Genomic DNA, 23570 nt, shown 5'->3' with positions numbered 1-23570 from the left:
CTATAAAAACTTAGATTTGGGATCCTTCAGGGATCTTCTGTTAAAATGTAGATACTTTGGTGGAGGCACACCAAAAATATTAAGACTTCTAACACCTGCACTTTTACTCAACATACAAACAATGAACACTTTTGTTCATATGAAAGTGAAAGTGAAGTTGCTCCGTCGTGTCCGACTCTTTCCGATCCCATGGACTGTAGCCTACCAGGCTCCTCTGTCCATGGGATTTTCCAGGCAAGAGTACTAGAGTGGGTTGCTATTTCCTTTGTTCATATACTTAACAACTATTTATTGAGTGCCTTCCAAGTCCCAAGAACAGTGCTAAGGCCCTGAGAAAATAGACCAAACAACAGGCAGAATCCCCGTCTTCTTGAAATTTACATTCTAGCAGGAAGAGACAGGTAAATAAGACAGGTAAGACAGGTAAATCAAATCAATAAATGAGATCATCCAAGAATACAATGGTTCTAAAATGAGCCCCTATTTAATGTACTACTAAATAAGAAAACATGCTGTAAGTTACATTATGACATAATGCTAAGATATAATTCACAGTTAAAATGACAAAAAAAATCCCTGATGATTAAAAATGCATCCTGTTTAAAAATCATCAGGCTTCCCTGATAGCTCAGTTGGTAAAGAATCCGCCTGCAATTCAGGAGACCCCAGTTTAATTCCTGGGTTGGGAAGATCCTCTGAAGAAGAGATAGGCTACCCACTCCAGTATTCTTGGGCTTCCCTTGAGGTTCAGCTGGTAAAGAATCCACCCGCAATGTGGGAGACCTGGATTTGATCCCTGGGTTGGGAAGATCCCCTGGAGAAGGGAAAGGCTACTCACTCCAGTATTCTGGTCTGGAGAATTTCATGGACTGTATAGTCCGTGGGGTAGCAAAGAGTCAGACATGACTGGGCAACTTTCACTTTAAAAGTCTTCTTTTCAAAATTAGAAAGAGATGTAAAGTAATTAGCCTCAAATTAACAAAAAAAAAAAAAAAAGAAAAAAAAAAAACCAAAATTAGAAAGAATACACATCTTATAACTCATACACTGCTGGTGGAAATGTAAATGGTACAACCACTCTGAAAAAAAGTACAGCACTTATTTTCTTATAAACAAAACACACAATTACCCTATATTCTAGCAGTCATCCTCTTGGGATACTTAGAGAAACGAAAACTTATGCTCGCAGAAAACCCCATAAGCAAATATTCATAACAGCTTTATCAGTAACAGCCCCAAACTGAATCTAGCACAGATGTCCCTCAACAGGTGGCACATGAATAAAACTCGGCAATAAAGCAGAAAGGAGCTACTGATACATGTGACAACTTGTGTTCTCCAGGGAATCATACTAAGCAAAAAATGACCCAGATTAAAAAAGGTTATACGGCATGATGCCACCTCTCACATTTTTGAAACAAGAAAAATTTGTAATGAAGGACAGATTAGTGGTTGCAATGAGCTAGGGACAGGAGAGGGTGGGGAAGAACGCAAGAGAGAGGAAGATGTGGTTATAAAAAAGCAGCATGAGGGATCCTTGTAGTGATGAAAGTATTCAGTGCCTTGACTGTGGTGTCAGGTAAATGAAGATACAGAAAAAACTATGGAAACTAAAACACATACACCTATAAACAGAAACGAGTACAAGTAAAACTGGGGAAATCTGAATAAGATCTATGGAATATATTAATGTCAATATTCTAGTTTAATATTATGCTATAGTTTTGTGAAATGTTACCACTTAAGAGAAACTGTAAAACATATAAGGGATCTCTGTATTATTTCTTACAACTGCATGTGAATCTACAATTGTCTCAATTAAGACTTCAATTAAGAAATGTGTGTTAGATCTTTGAAGTTTGATGACTATTGTGAAAGAAAGTACAGTAATAAACATTGGACTGGAGGCGGGGGATGCTGCTATAAATAAGATGGCAGAGAAGGGCTCCCACAGAGGAGGGGACGGTGAGCCGAGCCCTCAAGGATGAGAGGAGTCGCCGTGATGGTGGAGGGAGTCTTTTGCAGGTATGAGGGCTTTAGGGTAAGACAAGGCTCGAGGGACGGCAAAGCTGGAGCCTAACCCTTAGCAGCTTCAGGGAGAGCGGGGTCTGGAAAGAGGTCAGGGTCAAACTATGATAAGAAGTTAGGATTTTACGCTAAAAGCAAAGAAAAGCCTTAGCAGCCATTAGGCAAGAATCAGGACAACAGTGAGAAGAAGCATGGGTGTCTGGAGGGAAATGGTGCCAGGAGATGGCCACCATGCCTCAATGACTTCATCACTTTGCCTGGGGGCAGTGGTGGCTAAACTCATGACCTTGGTGCCAGCTCTGGCATATTCTCCCTAAACATTTCCAAGAACTTCCATCACTGTTGTCACCAGAAGCATCTGGAAAAGGACAATTACAGGGTAGGGTTCCTTCAGCAGGACCAGCTCTGCAATTTTGTGTGCTAAACTCTTAAGAATCTGTTTGTATGCATTTCTCTGCTAGGAGAGGCTGAAAGTTACATCATAGACATGTTCAATATCAAGTAGCTAAAGTCCTTTAAATGTTCAGTTTTGTGCTTGATGCCAATTTTATGTCATGACTTGAGATTTGGGGCTTATTCTACAGAAATAAAAGTTTTCACAATTTATTTTCAAAGGCATAAACATTTTAAACACTTCAGTGACCAACTTAAGGAATGTCTAATGAATTTACTGATTAAAAACTAAAATTATATGTTAAAATATAACATTGCACATTATAAACAGTACAATTTCAAATTATACCAAAGTTCACAACATTTTCTTCTAACCACTTTCAACACCCTTGCTCTGTCTTTCTGTAAATAGCATCTCTGATATTCAGCTTCACAAGCTATTAAGGGCAAATACCTTTTTATATATTAAACTAAAAAAAAAAAAAAACCAGTGTGGCTGAGATTATGGCAGATATGCTTCATTCATGTATTACTGCCATATTTATAATATGTTGGGTTGGCCAAAAAGTTGGTTTGGTTTTCCCACATGATGTTATGAAGAAGCCAAACAAACTTTTTGGCCAACCCAATATTTGGACTTGCTTTTCATATAAAATTCATGTCTTCAAACACCTATAAAGGAAACCTGATGTTCCAGACACTCCCCTATACATCACCTGGTAAGGGCAGCCTAGCTGAGAAAGCATTTAACTGTGTGGTATTAGAAGCATTAAAATAATCAATATTGCATACTTAGTCTTATACTTAATATTTGGTATAATATAACATAATAATATTTGGTCTTGGTTATAAGACCAAATGTTGCAGGTATCACCACGTTTGAGGAGCTGGAAAACTGCCTTCGTCTTTAACTCAGAAATCCCACACTTCTGAGGGATATATCACAACTGCTGCCACTGTCATGACCAGCGTTGTCACTGCCTTGCCACATGCCAGGCGTCATGCTGAAAGATTGCAGCAGTCAGGCAGTCAGCTAGTTATCTACCTCAATATCCATTCTCCACTTTTATAACTATGTCCAGATGATAAAATCTGGACATGGTCTGTACCTATTTCTGGACACAGTCTGTATTTTTTCTATTTCTCCAGGAATAAAAATGAATTCTCAATAACTTGTGAACCTCTGGCCCACCCCAAACCTCCTCAGGACTTCATGAAGAGCAGCTGTTAAGCACTTCAACCCACCACACGTACTTCTGGGTAACTTCTATTAAATTTCACTAGTATGGGAGTGTGCATGTGTGTATTCTCTTCTTAATGTCCTAAAACATCATCAGTAGATTATACAATTCAGCATACAGCTAAAGAATATACACAGGAAAAACAGTAACATCCAAATCATAGAACATAAGGAAAAGATTACCTTCATTAAAAGAGAATTATTCCAAGATTTTACAAGTTCAATAGCTCTTAGGTCTTGCCAACTAATGAAGTTGTGGAAATGCTTTCCTGTTTTCCTAAGAAAGATGGAAACAGTATTTTGAGACTCATTATAAATCAGTGACTACATTATATAAAAGATCTGCCGCCACAAGAGAAAACAAATTTAGAGGCCAAACTGTAATTTCAACATATGATTTAACTAGGTGGGGCTCTCTGAATGTCTCTTCTTTTTGATTTGACAAATTGAGCACACTTTGTAACAATTATGTGATATAAAGCAAAAAATTTTCAATCAGATTCTATCCAAAAAGCTATCCTTTTTGAAGCACAACAATGTGGGCACTTCCAAAAACAAAGCAAAACTGATGAAACATCTTTAAAGATGCTGATACAACTTTAAAAGCAAGAAAAAGAAGCCAATGCTTTTTCCTTTCATTGTACTTATCTTGATGTACACAATCAGATAAAAACTGTACCTACAGGAGATCAGTCCTGGGTGTTCACTGGAAGGACTGATGTTGAAGCTGAAACTCCAATACTTTGGCCACCTGATGTGAAGAGCTGACTCATTGGAAAAGACCCTGATGCTGGGAAAGATTGAGGGCAGGCGGAGAAGGGGACGAGAGAGGATGAGATGGTTGGATGGCATCACTGACTCAATGGACATGGGTTTGGGTAGACTCTGGGAGTTGGTGATGGACAGGGAGGCCTGGTGTGCTGCAGTTCATGGGGTTGCAAAGAGTCGGACACAACTGAGTGACTGAACTGAACTGAACAGGAGTGCTGAAATGTAGCTTTACCCTACTTTACGCTTCTCAACTTTAGGACTGGTTAGTCACTGGCAACCTACCAGGCTTCCCAAAATTTGTCCAAAAAAAATAAATCCAACAAACTGAGTCAACACTATAATAAAAGTATAGCTCTAAGAAATATAGTAGAAATAAATACTTTTTCCTTTGAGGCTCCTGCAAATCAATCACTGTCATCCACTCAGCTCCAGCATCCAGCCCTGGCTGGCCTGCTGTCTTTTCTCCGGGAGGAAACATTACCCCTATGTGACCATGAAAGTGAAAAGTCAGTGTTAGTCCCTCAGTCAAGTCCAACTCTTTGCGACCCCATGGACTATAGCCCATCAGGCTCTTCTGTCCATCGAACTCTCCAGGCAAGAATATTGGAGTAGGTTACCATTTGCTTCTCCAGGGGATCTTCCTGACCCAGGGATTGAACCCACGTCTCCCGACTGCAGGCAAACTCTTTACGGTCTGGATCACCAGACTACGTTCAATTCCCAAGACTGTCATTTCCAACGCTTCTTTAGCAGTCCTCACCCAGGGTCACATCCTCAACTTTACCACCTGGAAACATTCTACCACTGGTATTCTATCACTTTGTTGTAAACCTGAAACATTGTAAATCAAGTATACTTCAATTGAAAATACAAAGTAGCTTAATGAGAGGAAAATTCTCACAGTATAATATTAAAGGAAAAAATCAGGATTAAAAACTTTACATACATTGCAATTCCAACTTGTTAAAAAAATAAATAAGGTAAATTAACAACAACAACCAAAAAAAACACAAAACTTAACTTTGTAATATATCAGTAGGCACGTCTTGCTACTGGATTGGCCAAAATGTTTGTTTGGGTTTTTCTGTACCACTTTATGGAAAAACCTGAATGAACTTTTTGGCCAACTCAATATTATTTCAGTTCTCTTAATCTTACCCCCTAAATACCTTCTGTTCCTTTAATCCCTCAAACATTCCCTTTTCTTCCTGAGAACCGCACCTAGGTTTACTTTCCTACTAGGCTTATTTACATGTTCTTCCACTTTAATGGGGGCTTCCCAGGTGACTCAGCTGGTAAAGAAACCACCTGCCAATGCAGGAGACACAGGAGATGCAGTTCGATCCCTGGGTCGGGAAGATCCCTAGAGGAGGAAATGGCGACCCACTCCAGTACTCTTGCCTGGAAAATTCCATGGACAGAGAAGCCTGGTGGCTACAGTCCATAGGGTCACAGAGAGTTGGAAAGAAAAGAGTTAGACACAACTTAGCCGCTGAACAACAACAAATCACTTTAACAACTTGCCTTCACATGCTCTCTATCAATTCTTTTTTTAATTGTGGTAAAATATACATAACATAAAGTTTACCATTTTAACCATTTTTAAGTGCACAATACAATGGCATTAATGTTGTGTTAACATAGCCACTATCTCCAAACACTTGGGCTGTTTCCACCTTCTTGCTACTGTGAATAATGCTGCTATAAACACTGCTGTAAAGTATCTGTTTGAGTCCCTGTTTTCAATTCCTTTGTGTATATATCGAGGATTAGAATTGCTGGGTCATATAGTAATTCTACGTTTAGTTTCTGAGGAACTGCCGGACAGTTTTCCACAGTGGCTGCACCATTTGACATTTCAACAACCAGTATTTAAGAGTTCCAATTTTTCCATATTCTTACCAACACTTGTTATTTTACATTTAAAAACTTAAAGCCATCCTGGGAGGTGTGAAGTGGTACCTCATTGTGGTTTTGATTTGCATTTCCCCAACAAGAATTTTTCATGTGCTTATTGACCATTTGAATATTATTCAAGCCTTTGACCATTCATAAATTCATAACTGGGTCTAGGTTTTGGTGGTATGGTTGAGGTATAGGAGTTATTTATATATTCTTGATATTAATCCTTTATCAAATGTACAATTTGCAATATTTTCTACTATTTTGTGAGTTTTCACTCAAAATGTCCTTTTTTTTTTTCTGGTTTTCACTTTTATTAATGGATGACAGCATTCACCTACATCATGAACAGAGTACTTCTTTTTCCTTGAATGATCACCATTATTAATGGGGATCACCAGAGATGGTCACCATTATTACTACTACCAATCAGAAAAGTGATTCTCCATTTGTTTTAGTCCTCAGTCTTAAATGAAATTAGAAGCCAAACACAGCAAGGCACACATCTTCCATATTACATGCTTCAGTCAGTTTTCAGAAATCAAATTTAAGATATCAATGGCTATAAACTTTTTCAGACACATTTTTAAATTGCAAATTATACATTATGCCAAAATAATTTCAACACAACTTTATTTCTTATTATTTTGGATTAAATTAGGGTAATTCTGTTTCTATTTTGGAGAATTCTAATAGTTAAGAAAATTTTTTAAAATTACTCATCATAAATAGATAAAAACATCTTAATAGCATTCTTTGATGTACAGAAGTTTTAAATTTTCATGAAGTTCAACTTACCTATTTTTTTCATTTGTTAGCTGCACTTTGGATGTCATTTCAGAAATCATAATAAATCCACAGTGGTGAAGATTTCCTCTACATTTTCTTGTAAGAGTTTTCTAGATTTGTATTTTAAATTTATTCGTTGATCCATTTTTAATTACCTTTTCTTTAATAAGTTTTTATCTTTTAAAATTTTTTGGCTGCATGGCATGCAGGATTCCAGTTCCAAACCAGAGACTGAATTTGTGCCCCCCAGAGTGGGAGTGCAAAGTTCCAACCACAGGACCACCAGGGAAGTCCCCTGACTTAATTTTTATATTTGGTATATGGTAAGGGTCTTACTTCATTCTTTTGCATGTCGATGTCCAGTTTTCTCAGTATCCTTTGTTAAAAAAGACTCTTCTTTCCCCATTGCCTAGTCACGGCTCCCTAGTTTCTACGGATTGCCATAACAAAGTATCACAAACTGGGTGGCTAAAAGAACAGCAATTTATTGTCTCCCAGTTCTGGAGGCTAGAAGTCCAAAATTATGGTGTTGGTAGGGTCATGCTCCCTCTGGAACCATAAGAGAATCTGCCCTCATCTATCCCTAGTTTTGTAGTGTGTATTAGTCACTTGGTCATGGTCAACTCTTTCCAACCCCATGGATTGTAGACCACCAGGATCCTCTGTGCATGGAATTTTCCAGGCCAGAATACTGGAGTGGGTAGCCATTCCCTTCTCCAGGGGACCTTCCCAACCCAGGGATCTGGGGGTTTGCAGCAATCTCTGGCATCCCCTGGCTTATAGACACATCACTCCTATCCTCCTTCTTCAGATGGTGGTGTCCCTGTGTCTGTCTTCTCATGAGGAAATCAGTCATATTTGATGAAGAGTTCACCCTACTGCATTATGACCTCATCCTAATTAAAAAACTACATTTGCAATGACCCTGTTTCCAAAAGTGACTGCCAAGGCACTACTATTGCTTTTATTGGGCTATTCCCCCAAACCTCCCCCACTTTTAAGTGTGAGATTACTGAATCAAAGAGTAAGACAATTTTCCAGCTCCTTAAATGTGGCAAAACTTGCTATATTTGATCTTGTAATCAGTTCTGCATAATGACTATTCTAATGCCACACAGTCAAATGCCTTCTCAGTTAGGGTGTCCCTACCAGGTGGTACATGGAGAAGTGAAGAACATCAGTTTTCCTTGATAAGTGTTTGGAAGTGTCAATTTGATATAAAGCAAGCATGAATATATTATAGAATATGACAGCAATGCGTGAGTGAAACAAATTTGCCATATAATCTCACCCACACTGATTTTTTTGTTAGTTTTATATAAAAAAACACATCTTGCTTTAATAACTTGTGAGGCTGAATACAGAGGGGCTGTTTACAGGAAAGGCAGGGCAATTAAGGGAGTTGAAAGTGGTTTTAAGAAAAGGCATGAACTCTGAACTGTACGGTTTTATACTGTTTATAATGTGTAATTTTATACCTTCATATATAATTTCAGTTCGTAAAAGATAAATCTATCAAATATTCCTTATATCAACTAGTTTTTAACTCAGGTCAGTGAGATTCTTCTCTTTTTATATTTTTTTGAGTTTATTTATTTACGTATGTATGTATTTGGCTGTTTTGGTCTTAGTTGCAGCATGTGGGGTGTTCACTGCATCATACAGATCTTTCCTTGCAGCACGTGGGCTCAGTAGTTGCAACACTCAGGCTTAGCTGCCCCGAGCCATGTGGGATCTTAATTCCCCAACTAGAGCCAGAATCCACATCCCCTGCATTGGCAGGCGGATTCTTAACTACCAGACCACCAGGGAGGTCCCTCAGTGAGATACTGTAAATTTTCCTTCTTTTGAAAATAAACGTGGTAGCTCTGGAAATCTGTTCTTCCCACTCCTCGGTTATTGCCAATTCTTCCTTGCTGAGAGCTGCAGCTATCAGTTTCTCACTTTTCCAAACTGGTTTTGCATCCTGTGTATTCCTTGTTACGTGTGGCCACTGATGTTTCTGAAGCTTGTTATCTTTCCTATGTGATCTGACACACATTTTCTAAAATGTGCGACCCCCAAATCCCAAAAAAAGGTACTGGCCCTTTAAATCTTCCAAGAGATGTGCCAAAGGAAGCCACTGTAGCTGAGAGGGCCAGAGCCTAGGTAAGCATCTGTGCCAGTTCTGCAGGGCACTGCAAAATCCACCAGAGTATATAGGCCCAATTTTTTAAAGTTCAGTTTTAACTGGAGGATAATTGCTTTACATTGTGTTGGTTTCTGCTGTACAACAACGTGAATGAGCTGTAAGTATACATGTATCTCCTCTCTCTTGAGGCCCCCCTCAACTAGCCCCCCATCCCACCCCTCTAGGTTGTCACAAAGCACTGATCTGAGCTCCCTGTGCTATACAGCAGCTTCCACTAGCTATTTTACACATGGTAGTATACATATTGGAGAAGGAAATTCTCCAGTATTCTTGCCTAGAGAATCCCAGGGCCAGAGGAGCCTGGTGGGCTGCCATATATGGGGTCACGCAGAGTCGGACACGACTGAAGAGACTTAGCAGCAGTAGCAGCAGCAGTATACATATATGCCAATGCTACTCTCTCAATTTGCCCCACCTTCTCCTTCCCCCACTGTGTCCACATGTCTGTTCTCTACATCTACGTCTCTATTCCTGCCTTGCAAATAGGTTCATCAGTACCATTTTTCTAGATTCCATACGTAGGCATTAATATATTTGTTTTTCTCTTTCTGACTTACTTCAGTCTGTTCAATACATTCTGCATGTGTGCACACTAAGTCTCTTCAGTCACGTCCGACTCTTTGTGACCCTATGGACTATAGCCCACCAGGCTACTCTGTCCATGGGATTTTCCAGGCAAGAATACTGGAGTGGGTTGCCAAGCCCTCCTCCAGGGGATCTTCCTGACCCAGGGATCGAACTTGTGTCTCTTATGTCTGCTGCATTGGCAGGCAGGTTCTTTACCACTAGAGCCACTAGGGGCCCCAAATCTTTGTGGGACAAGATTCCCATGACCTGCCCTGGCATCTGCCCTCAGTTCTGGAAGGTGGGCTCCCTTCCCCAAATATGCAGTAGGGCTGAATGGAGCTGGTGACACATGCTGTCTCTTCCCCAAGGACAGGGGTCTCTACCTTCATCCAGCAGTCCATGAGTTAATATCAGGACAGGTCAGGTTCCAGAGTTTTGAAAGAGCTTGTTCCACTCCTTCCCAATCAGCAGTTGCTGTGGTGGAGGAACCAATCTCTACAGCTTCCCACTCCACTATTGTGGTGATGTCACTCTCTACCCCTAGACTTTCAAGTTACCTACCTGCCTTTTCAATACCTAACCTGGGATCACTCTTTCCTCTGGTTCACTTTCAATGTCAGAACCACTGAGAGAAGCTGCAAGAAAGTCATATAGCCTTGTTAACTGGTAGCAGCCCCTACTTATGAGATATAAGCTCATCTCCTCCCTCAGAGTCACTAAAACTGATGAATGTCTTTCTCCTATCACTAATCAGTTTCCTCTCCATTCCCCATCAAGGGCCCATTTAAGTGTTCACCAGATTTCTCCAGACCTAGGCCACCACTGGCTTCTTGTTTCTCAAAGGAAGTCAGGACAGAGGGAATGAACTTCTTCCACTCCCCACTCCTCCACCAGCTACACCTTCAGCCATTGTGGGTCTCTCTCTTGGTCCAGAGGAGAAGCTTTCTTTCTCCAAGTCTAAGGCTGGCACCTCCACTTGGACTCTCGGTATCCATGCCTTCCCCTCTTCTACTACTTTATTTCACAAACACTGCTTCAGCTGTCTTCTGTAAATCCCCAGCTAAGCCCTCTCAGTGTTTCCTCATCACCTCCCACTATCTCAACTACATACAATTCGAATGCAGTGTAGATTCCCAATCATTCATGAAAATTATATTCACCATGGCCACCAATATAATTCCTTTCTATTTTTCTGGCAGCATGGCTTGTGGGATCTTAGTTCCCCAACCAGGGATTAAACCCACACCCTTGGCAGTGAAAGTGCAGAGTCCTAATCACTGGACTGCCAGGAAATTAACCCTAATGTATTTCTAATTCCCAGATTTACAGGATCCTTTTCCATCATCTGACTTGACCTTTCTGCAGTACTGGCTTCAGATGATCACTTCCTCCTTCCTAGAACAGTCACTGTCCTAAGTTTCCATGGTACCACTGTACTGTTTCTCCTCCTGCCTTTCTAAGCCTGTATCTTGAGTTTTTTCTGCAGATTTTTCTTCCACTGACTGCCAGGTACACGCTGGTATTTGCTGAGGGCTGCATCTGTAGTCTCTCTCTTTTTAACTAGCTGCTCTCTTGGAAATCTGACCTACATTCATGGACTCTCCCAATCCCCATCTCTAGGGCAAGTCTCTCACTTAAGTTCCATCCCCTCACAAATAAATAACTGCTTTCCTCCTATCTCCCAAGACTGGACTTCCCTGGTGGTTCAGTGGTTAACACTCCATGCTTCCAATGCAGGGGGCCCAGGTTCAATCCCTGGTTGGGGAAGTTCTGCATGTCTTGCAGTGCAGCTGAAACAAAACAAAGACTGTTCACGCCATCTCAAATGCAACATGTCTAACCAAACCAGCCGCTCCTCTCCCTCCCTCCCACCTGAGCTAACGTATCTTTCCGCTGCTACAGCCAAAAACTTGGGCAGGGAAGGTTCATCCTAAGTCTTCAAAGAGATCCCTCAAATCCCGGGAGCTTACACTCTAGTAGGGGTTGAAAAACAAACGAGTTAATAAATAAAACATATAATTTCATACAATGAATATGCTTTGAAAACACTGGCATGGTAAAGGAACAGAGTAATTGGGGGTGAGGTGACTTTTTGATATGAGATCAAAGACCTGAATAGGCAATACCCTTCGAAGAGACTTCTTAGTCTCAGCCTTACTGACCTCAAAGCCACTGTTCTTGCTACTTGAGAGAGTGGCACTGAAATATATACATTATCATGTGTAAAACAGATAGTTACTGGGAAGTTGCTATATAACACAAGGATCTCAACCTGGTGCTCTGTGACAAACAAGATGGGTGGGTGGGATGCTCAAGACACACACACTATAGCTGATTCTCATTTTTATACAGCAGAAACCAACACAACATTGTTAAGCAATTATCCTGCAATTTTTTAAAAAAATGTATTCTTTCTAGGAAATTCCCTGGCAGTCCAGTGGTTAGGACTCTGTGTTTTCACTGTCAAGGGCATGGGTTTGATCCCTGGACAGGGAACTAGGAACCTATAAGCTGCATAGTATGGCCAAAAAGTAAAGGGAAAAAAAATTTTTTTAAAGAATATATTTTCAAAATATAAAATTGGTAACATTACTCTCTGGCCTAAGAGCTTTTGATAGCTTCCCACTGCTTATAAGGGGCAAACTCTTTACCACAGCCAATGGCCTTCTCTGGTCCAGAACCCTGCCTTCCTTTCCAGGTTCATCTCAGTCAAAGCTCTGAGTAACTACATATGCCAAGTTCTGTTCTAGGTGTAAGGGACCCAGGCAGGACATGACAGACAAAAGTCCCAACACTCATGGAAATTCTTCTATGAGAGAGATGTACTTTTAAAATGTAAATAAGTAAGTAAAGTTTTTAGATATGAAGTGATTGTAGATATGAAAATTTTTAGTGATGAACAATATGAAGAAAATAAAATGGTCAAGTTATAGGGAGGCATTAGGTTGGTGCAAAAGTTAACTGCACTTTTTGCCATTTGATATTGGAATACATTCTACATAAATGTGGTTATGTTATATATCAGTTCTATGTGCATTTCTCACTTATTTCTTTTGCTAATGACATCACTTTCTGTTTATTTTATATTTATTTTAGACTAGTGAAACGCTGACAGACAAAAAGGAAATTCTAGAGATTTTCTTGAGTTCAAAAATGGGTCATAAAGCAGTGGAGATAACTCACAACATCAACAACACATTTGGCCCAGAAACTGCTAAAGAATGTACTGTCAGTGGTGGTTCAGGAAGTCTTGCAAAGGAGACGAGACACCTTGAAGATGCAGAGGATAGAGGCTGGCCATTGGAAGTTAACAACAGACAAATTGAGAGCAATCTTTGAAGCTGATCCTTGTACAACTACGTGAGAAGCTGCTGAAGAACTCAGTGTCAACCTTTCTAAGGTTGTTCAGCATTTGAAACAAATTTGAAAGGTGAAAAAGCTCAGTAAGTGGGTGCCTTGTGAGTTGACTGAAAAAAAAAAATCATCCTTTTGAAGTATCATCTTTTCTTATTCTACACAACAACAATGAACTATTTCTCTATCAGACTGTGACATGTGATGAAAAGGGGATTGTATCTGTCAACTGGCTGTGACCAGCTCAGTGGCTGGACTGAGGAGCTCCAAAGAACTTCCCACAACCAAATCAAACTTGCACCAAACATAGGTTACGGTCACTGTTTGGTGGTCGTCTGCCCATCTAAACCACTACAGCTTTCCAAATCCTGGAGAAATCATTACATCTGCGAAGTATGTTCAGCAAATCAATGAGATGCACCAAAAACTAAACACCTGCAGCCAGGACTGGTCAACAGAAAGGACCAATTCTTCTCCACAACAATGCCCAATGGCACACTGTACAACCAACACTTCAAAAGTTGAACAAACTGGGCTTCATATTCATCTGAATATTCATCCTTCACATTTACCTGTTCTCTTGCCAACCAACTACCACTTCTTCAAGCACCTCGACAACTTTTTGCAGAAAAAACACTTCCACAACCAGCAGGATGCAGAAAATGCTTTCCAAGAGTTCGTCCAACCCCAAAGCACAGCTTTTTATGCTACAGGAATAAACAAACTTACTTTTTATTGGCAAATAGTGTTGACTACAATGATTCCTATTTTGATTAATGTGTTTGAACCTAGTTATAATGATTTAAAATTCACAGTCCGAAACCATAATTACATTTGCACCAACCTAATAAAACAGTCAGGGAAGTTTCCTTAGAAATGCTCTTTGAGGTGAGGTCCAAGTGAAAAGAAAGGTAATTTCTTGGGTAAGATAGCTGCAGGCAGGGGGAGGAGCAAGTGCAAAGCCTGCAGCTAGGAAAGTGTTCAAGAAACATTAGCAGGCAGATGCGGCTGTAGCACATGTAATATTAACTCATGTTTCGACATTCACTTAGTAGTGACTTAGGTTTGCTTTCACTCTATCTGTGGAGAAAAGGAGGGAAAGCAGAAAAGGCAATATTGTAAACGAATTGCCCCAGACCTCTCAACACAGTATACCATTCTGTGGCTCTAAATATATTTTGTATCATAAATAATTAGTGAGAGCCATTATAAGTAGCAAGTGCCACAATAAAAGATGTATGCGGTACTGGAGGAACACAGAGCAATTGCAATACTTGTATCACCAGAATATAAATTCCTAGAGTGCTGCTGTTCTGATTCATTTTTATATTCAATTCAGTAGTCAGCACAATGCTTTACTTTCAATGAGCCAGTTACTGAGTGAACTGTGATGCAATGATTCATGGTTTATATTACTAATTGGCACACACCCTGGTCCAAGGTTAGTTGGTAGAAGCTTCCCTGAGAGACACAGTGACAGAAGAAAGAAAACAACTCAGGATTTTTTTTTTAGAGCAATCAAAATGGAAGAGATATTTACAGTTGTTTTAGAAAACAGGCTAACCACAAACACTGATCAAACATATTGAAAAAATGTTTAACCTGAAGCATATGATGAAAACAAGGACTGAAAAAAAAAGTAACAAATGAGTTTCTTGGCATCTGAAGGGGGGAAAAATGAGGAGGAAAAAATAAAAAGAGCGTTCAAAGTTTTAGACTTCCTAACATCAATCCTAAGGAAAATGACATTTCTATGGCCACAACGGAATACACTATGGACACAGAAGGGGAAAACAATGAGCTGTGAAGAGGAGGTGCTGGTTGTGACTGGAATGAACAACAGGTGGTTCCACAGGGTCAAACCTGCCTCTCTCTTTCTCTCAAAAATGAAGAAGTACTTCCGGTTGGCTCACGGCTGGGCCCGTTCCTGTGTTGTGTCTCAGCTGTTTGTTGGGAAGGTATAGAACCTCAGCATTCTACGTCACCATGGCTCATGGGAACCAGGCAACAGAATAAAACCCCATAATTTTAAGGATATTATAAAAGATGCAGGAAGCCTTATGTGTCCGGGTCTTGGGGGAAAATATCCAGTGTTTCAGTTCCCATGAAGTTTTCAAAACACATGAAAGAATACAGATATCTCACAAAAAGACGGCAAAGAAGAAAATCCATAATTAACTGCTTTAGGAAAACAATACAACAGCAGCCCCAGTAAGGGGAATGAACTGTCTTGGAATCTGACTCTATTTCTCCTAAAAGTGAGGCAGCATGGTTCTACTGCTGCATAAAATCTTTGCCTCCAACTAGGGTAAACTTGCTGCCACAAATGACCCTGCTTTGCAGGTTCTGATGAAAGCAATCTCTGTGGCCAATAACCCAATTTCCAAATCCAACTAAATGTGACACTTGCAATTAGCTATCCTTAGGGATGCTCTCCTGCCCCCACTTCCACACCATCGACTTCACCAATCTGCCTAGGTCCTGAATTGCCAGCATTGACATTCTGATTCCCTTTAAATTGGGGGGGGGGGGGGGCGTCAGTGGGACTTCCTTGGTGTTTCATGCGGGGAGCCAGCCTGACTGCTCAGGCTCCTTCTTGGCTCTGAGAGAGATCAAGAGGTCCCTCTCTGTCCCGCCACCCCTGATTTATTAAAGCACAGGTTGGCCTTTCTCACCTCCCTCAAGGAAATTGCTGTAGTGATCTTTCACCTGTTTTCCTGGTGCTGATAAACTCGTCATGATTGAAGCCTGTTTTCTATCTAGTTAATGTTCTATTGATCTTAATCATGTTGGGCGCTAGGGTGAGGCTTTATTGATCTTAAGTGGAGGAATTTAAAACATCTGTGCCTGTAGCTCTGCACATATGCAAACATTTGATCTATTAGTAACTCCTGTTAGCATATATATAGGTGTGGTATTCTTCAATAAAGTTGGCAGAGTCAGATGCAAGCTGACTCTGTCCCTCTCAACCCCATCTTTCTAAGTCTGTCTAAGTCTTTCTAAGTCTGTCTAAGTCTTATTTTTCTCAGGTACTCTGGTAATTGCGTTCTCGACCAGTTCGTTTGCCGGCAGGCTCCGGCAAGAGTGGCGCCCGAACAGGGACGTGGACGGATTCCAGCGTACAGCCACCCGAAGACCGAAGGTTCTCCCCCGGGAGGTATTTGCGAGTTCAGGCATTGTGGATGATTGCGGGTGGAGAGGGTATAGTTGAGAGTAAAACTCATGGGGCAAAATAGTAGTAGATAGTTCTTTGTTTCTATGTTAAAAATTATGTTAAAAGTTAGAGGAGTTTTTGGTGTCTAAACGGAAACTGGAAAGATTTCTTGCTTTCATAGAGGAAACTTGTCCTTGGTTCCTGGAGGAAGGAACTGTTAACTTGGAAACTTGGGCAAAGGTGAGAGAACAAATTCAAACTGCTTATACTCTCCATGGGCCAGATAGGGTTCCTCTTGATGCTTATTCCCTATGGACTTTGTTTGAACCCAGAACACGAAAGCAAGAAACTTGAAACAGCTTTGAAACTTATAACACCCAAATGTTCGAATATTCCCCAGAGGGTAGCAGAGCACATATATGACTCCCCAATAATTCCAGGTCCTAGAAAAAATGATGAGACTATTGTTCTCGAGCAAGATTCTGATTCAGAACTCTCCCCTGAAGACCGAGATGATTTAGAAGAGCAGGCTTTTGAGTATGAGGGTTTAACAGATTATATAAGAATTTGTGCTGACATTGGCCCTTTCTATCTTCAGGGATTGTCTATGGCTGCTGCTATCCAGGGAAAAACTGTCAAGGAAGTTCTATATCAACAGACTAAGAACAAGGATAGTGTGAAAAAGGGAGGGCCTCCCAGCAGTTGTTTTTCATATGGACAACTGGGACATCGTATGGCCCAATGTCCTAAGAAAAATAATTTAGATAGTACAAAGAATCCTGATGTATGCCCCAGATGCAAAAAAAAAAAAAAAAAAAAAAAAGGAAAACATTGGGCCAGGGACTGTAGATCAAAAATGGATATAGAAGGCAAACCTCTTCCTCCACAGTCGGGAAACTGGGTGAGGGGCCAGCCTCAGGCCCCAGAGCAATGTTCCAAAAGGATGAATCAAGGGTTACTTCCCCAGCAGGGGTTAGGAAGAAATAATCAAGGTATTACCCAACCAGTTATGCCTATTTCTAAACCTTCCAGATCTGGATTAGGTTGTTTTTAACGGGGGCTATTGATTCTCCTGTAATCGATGCAGACCCAATCAGTTGGAAAACTGATAAACCTGTCTGGGTTGATCAGTGGCCCCTGACTAAAGAAGAAAATTTCTGCAGCTGAGCAATTGATACAGGAGCAGTTGCAATTAGGACATATTGAGCCATCCAACTCCCCTTGGAATTCCCACATATTTCTTATTAAAAAGAAGTTTGGCAGGTGGAGGTTGTTACAAGACCTTTGCAAAGTTAATGAAACTATGGTGGTTATGGGACCACTCCAGGCCAGCTTGCCCTCACCTGCTGGGATACCACGTGCAACCTATAAAATAATTATAGATTTAAAAGATTGTTTTTACACGATACTTCTACATCCTAACGATTGTCATCACTTTGCTTTTAGTATTCCCTCCACAAATTTTAAACAGCCTGCACGAAGATATCATTGGAAAGTCCTTCCAAAGGAAGACGTCTTTCCAGAGAAATGCTGGGGGCCGATCCTACTTACATTTGTGCGCCTTATACTAAAGAACAGCGGGAATGGTTTTTTCAGTTTAATGATTCATGGGCTTTGGCTTTCGATTCTTTTACAGGACAGATTATCAATCATTTACTGATGGATCTTCTAATGGAATTGCTGCTTTTGTGGTTAATAATACTTCTTTTTCCTGGCAGACTGGATATACCTTCGCTCAAGAAGTCGAACTTTCAGTGGCTCACAAAGTCTGTTCTCAATATCTCTTACAGCCTTTTAATTTGTTTACGGATAGTAAATATATTGTTCATGCCTTACAATATATAGAAACTGTTCCTTTCATTTCCACTACTGATTCTAATATTCAGTATTTACTGCGCTCAATTCAATCTCTTCTTCAGCAGTGTGCCTTACCTTTCTTTTTTGGGCATTTATGCACCCATACCGGGCTTCCTGGACCTTTATCTATGGGAAATCAAATAGCCGATTCTCATACTTGAGTCCTTCTTTCACAGGTAGATGCAGCACAACAATCACATGCCTTACATCATCAAAATAGCAATGCCCTTCGTCTGCAATTTCAAATCCCTCGAGAAACTGCCCGACAAATTGTTAAATCTTGTTCTGTTTGTCCTCAATTTCTTCCAGTCCCTCATCTAGGTGTCAACCCTCATGGACTCTTACCTAATCACCTTTGGCAGATGGATGTATGGAAAGACCCATTAGACAATTCATGGCATGGTCCGGATCCAGTGTTAATTTGGGGGAGGGGTTATGTATGTGTTTTTCCACAGGATGCCAAAACACCGCGCTGGCTCCCGGAAAGGCTGGTACGCCAGACGGAGAAGATCACTGAACCAGCAGATGAGTCTGCTGTCTCTACAGCAGAGAAATGCATTCCCAACAGCTCAGCAGATGCATGAGTTCATCTTACAAGCAAGAAGGATGGCCGCTGACACTGCTCAACCTCGATCTGCTCTGGCCTATATTGTTCTTACATTAGCATGTGCAGTAATTAATCAAGCTTTCCCCCAGTGCTCTTGATCGATTTGAAGGTGATTATTATCAAGTTTGGGATGAATATTTCTGGATGACCCCTGAAAAAGGACAGCTACTGACCCCTGCCGACATTTGCTGGGAGCAAAAGACTCATATACCAACATTTGAAGGCTGAACACTCCCAGGAAACCTGATGAAACATATGGGACTATTGCCTACCCAAAAATGTAAGACTGTAATGGATGCCAACAAGTCTGTTAAATGGCCAGGGACAAATTGGGAAAATAGTCCTAGTATAAGATGCGTAGCCCCAAATAACACTTGATGGATTTGTGAATACAACCTTTGGTTCTTGCATTTGTCAATGCCTATCTGAAATGATATATAAAAGATTGTTGATGTTTTCCCATTTGCAAACGCAGCCATTTCCTTTGAAGGAGATATAAAGGCCATTAGTCAAAAGAAAAGGGGGAGATGCGGGGAGCCAGCCTGACTGCTCAGGCTCCTTCTTGGCTCTGAGAGAGATCAAGAGGTCCCTCTCTGTCCCGCCACCCCTGATTTATTAAAGCACAGGTTGGCCTTTCTCACCTCCCTCAAGGAAATTGCTGTAGCGATCTTTCACCTGTTTTCCTGGTGCTGATAAACTCGTCATGATTGAAGCCTGTTTTCTATCTAGTTAATGTTCTATTGATCTTAATCATGTTGGGCGCTAGGGTGATGCTTTATTGATCTTAAGTGGAGGAATTTAAAACATCTGTGCCTGTAGCTCTGCACATATGCAAACATTTGATCTATTAGTAACTCCTGTTAGCATATATATAGGTGTGGTATTCTTCAATAAAGTTGGCAGAGTCAGATGCAAGCTGACTCTGTCCCTCTCAACCCCATCTTTCTAAGTCTGTCTAAGTCTTTCTAAGTCTGTCTAAGTCTTATCTTTCTCAGGTACTCTGGTAATTGCGTTCTCGACCAGTTCGTTTGCCGGCAGGCTCCGGCATTTCAGGGCTTAAGACTCCACATTTCCACTGCAGGAGGCCTGGGTTTGATCCCTGGTCCTAGAACTAATATCCTGCATGCCACTCAATGTATCCAAAAATAAATTAAAAAATCAGTTGGGGGGTTGGGAAGGGGGAAGAAACTCATTGTACAAATCCTCAGCCTTCTTCTCTTCTATCTATATAATCTCTACCAGAGAACACACGTTAATTCTTCACACTTCATCTACATCAGTGGTTCTCAACTGGGAGTTCTCTGTCTCCCAGGCACATGTGGTAATGTGTGGAGACATTTTTAGTTGTGAAACTTAGGAAGCAGGGTGCTAATGGTATCTAAAGGGTAGAGGCCAGGGAGGCTGCTAAACACACTACAATGCCCAGGATGTCCCCCAAGAACAAAGAATTATCTGGCCTAAAATGGCAACAGTGCCACTGGTTAGAAACACTGAGCCCCACAGAAGACTTTAATTCACTTACTCCTTCATCTGACTAATGTACTACTTTGTGTCCAAGACACTAGGTGGAGAGTAGGGGTGAGGAGGAGGGTATGGGGCAACTGCAGATGCAGGCATCAACCTGTAATTCAGATTATGCTCTTAAAGAAAGAGTATCTATCTGGAGGAAATGAACCACCTAGCTGGGGAAAATTCACATCCCAAATCAAATACTTTATCGTGTTTCCTTCCACTCACCCTCATCACCACCTAACTCATTCCTTCTCTTATATTCTCTATAATTTCTATCATATCCTCCCAAAGATCAAAAACAGTAATACTGGGAAATTTTTAAAATTAAACAATTTTTTCCTGAAGTACATGTGACTTGCAATATTATATTAGTTTCAGGTAGATAACACATTAATTCAATATTTTGATAGAATAAAATCCATAGAAAGATATTATCAAATATGGTCTCTATACCCTGTGCTGCACATAACATCCTTGTAACTTGGTTTTTTTTTTTTTTTTCTGTCCTTATGACTAAATTAGGGAGAAAAATCCCATTCTAGATTCTTCTCTAAGATTTCTCAATGTCCTTAGGGGAAAAAAAAGGTAGGAGACCCAACCTCAGAAGCTCTAGAACAGTATTCAGGTAAGCTTGTTTTTTTTTGTTTTTTTTGTTTTTTTCCATTTATTTTTATTAGTTGGAGGCTAATTACTTCACATCATTACAGTAGTTTTTGTTATACATTGAAATGAATTAGCCATGGATTTACATGTATTCCCCAATAACTTGGTATTTTTTAACTGGCACTTTGTACCTTAATCTCCTTCACCTATTTTTGGCTGAACCCTCACACCTCTCCCCTCTGGTAACCACTTGTTTATTCTCTGTATTGGTGAGCCTGTTTCTGTCTTGTTATATTTGCTCATTCGCTTGCATATTTGATTGATTTGTTCTGCATAGTAAGTGAAAACACAGTACTTGTCTTTTTCTAACTTTATTTCACCAAGTATAATACATAATATTGTATAATTTTATGCAAACAGTTCTCTATGTATATTTGCTGATGTTCAGTCACTAAGCTGTGTCCACCTTTTTGCGACCCCATGGAGTGCAGCATGCCAGGCTCCTCTGTCCTCCACTCTCTCCTGGAGTTTGCTCAAATTCATGTTTATTGAGTCAGCATTATCTAGCCATCTCATCCTCTGCCGCGCCCTTCTCCTTTTGCCTTTAATCTTTCTCAGCATCAGAATCTTTTCCAGTGAGTGAGCATTTCACATCATATGACCACAGTACTGGCGCTTCAACTCTGGAATTTGTCCTTCCAATAAATATTCAAAGTTGATTCATATATTATAACTTATTTATCCATACATCTGTTAACGGACATTTAGGGTGCTTCCATGTCTTGGCCACTGTAAATAATGCTGCCATAAGCACTGAGGTGACTATCTTTTCAAATCAGTGTTTTCATTAGATAAATAAATACCCAGAAGTGGGACTGCTGAACCATATTCATTGCTGTTGTTGTTCCATCGCTAAGTTGTGTCCAACTCTTTGTGACCCCAGGGACTGTCGCCCACCAGGCTTCTCCAACCATGGGAAATCCTAAGCAAGAATATATTGGTGACTTCAGACTATACTACAAAGCCACAGTCATCAAGACAGTATCGTACTGGCACAAAGACAGAAATATAGATCAATGGAACAGAATAGAAAGCCCAGAGATAAATCCACGAACCTGTGGACACCTTATCTTCGACAAAGGAGGCAAGGAATATACAATGGAAAAAGGACAACCTCTTTAACAAGTGGTGCTGGGAAAACTGGTCAACCACCTGTAAAAGAATGAAACTAGAACACTTTCTAACACCATACACAAAAATAAACTCAAAATGGATTAAAGATCTAAATGTAAGACCAGAAACTATCAAACTCCTAGAGGAGAACATAGGCAAAACACTCTCCGACATAAATCACAGCAGGATCCTCTATGACCCACCTCCCAGAATACTGGAAATAAAAGCAAAAATAAACATATGGGATCTAATGAAACTTAAAAGCTTTTGCACAGCAAAGGAAACTATAGGTGAAAAGACAGCCCTCAGATTGGGAGAAAATAATAGCAAAGGAAACAACAGACAAAGGATTAATCTCAAAAATATACAAGCAACTCCTCCAGCTCAACTCCAGAAAAATAAATGACCCAATCAAAAAATGGGCCAAAGAACTAAACAGACATTTCTCCAAAGAAGACATACAGATGGTTAAAAAACACATGAAAAGATGCTCAACATCACTCATTATCAGAGAAATGCAAATCAAAACCACAATGAGGTACCATTACACGCCAGTCAGCATGGCTGCTATCCAAAAGTCTACAAGCAATAAATGCTGGAGAGGATGTGGAGAAAAGGGAACCCTCTTACACTGTTGGTGGGAATGTAAACTAGTACAGCCACTATGGAGAACAGTGTGGAGATTCCTTAAAAAACTGGAAATAGAACTGCCATATGACCCAGCAATCCCACTCCTAGGCATACACACCGAAGAAACCAGATCTGAAAGAGACACATGCACCCCAATGTTCATCACAGCACTGTTTATAATAGCCAGGACATGGAAGCAACCTAGATGCCCATCAACAGACGAATGGATAAGGAAGCTGTGGTACATATACACAATGGAATATTACTTAGCCATTAAAAAGAATTCATTTCAATCAGTTCTAATGAGATGGATGAAGCTGGAGCCCATTATACAGAGTGAAGTAAGCCAGAAAGTTAAAGACCGTTACAGTATACTAACACATATATATGGAATTTAGAAAGATGGTAATGATAACCCTATATGCAAAACAGAAAAAGAGATACAGATATACAGAACAGACTTTGGGACTCTGTGGGAGAAGGCGAGGGTGGGATGTTTCAAGAGAACAGCATCGAAACATGTATATTATTTAGGGTGAAACAGATCACCAGCCCAGGTTGGATGCATGAGACAAGTGCTTGGGCCTAGTGCACTGGGAAGACCCAGAGGGATCGGGTAGAGAGGGAGGTGGGAGGGGGGATCGGGATGGGGAATACATGTAAATCCATGGCTGATTTATGTCAATGTATGACAAAAACCACTACAATAATGTAAAGTATTTAGCCTCCAACTAATAAAGATAAATGGAAAAAAAAAAAAGAATATATTGGAAGTGGTTGCCATTTCCTTCTCCAGGGG

At 40.4% G+C, this 23570-nt stretch overlaps 1 protein-coding gene across 4 annotated transcripts in view; it reads right to left on the bottom strand.

Moving 5' to 3' along the window:
- The window catches only part of GK5 (glycerol kinase 5), a 94448-nt gene that overhangs the window by 51299 nt on the left and 19579 nt on the right, over window positions 1–23570 (bottom strand). For all 4 annotated transcript variants that reach the window (XM_070466644.1, XM_070466645.1, XM_070466646.1 and 1 more), the window contains one exon: window positions 3845–3938. In XM_070466644.1, the coding sequence (XP_070322745.1) occupies window positions 3845–3938 (94 nt within the window). The remainder of the gene's footprint in view (window positions 1–3844; window positions 3939–23570) is intronic.

This window comes from Odocoileus virginianus, chromosome 4, assembly GCF_023699985.2.
Source record: "Odocoileus virginianus isolate 20LAN1187 ecotype Illinois chromosome 4, Ovbor_1.2, whole genome shotgun sequence".
Classification (NCBI taxonomy): Eukaryota; Metazoa; Chordata; class Mammalia; order Artiodactyla; family Cervidae; genus Odocoileus; species Odocoileus virginianus.
The sequence above is the reverse complement of the archived record's forward strand: the minus strand, read 5'-3'. Positions and strand labels throughout refer to the sequence as shown.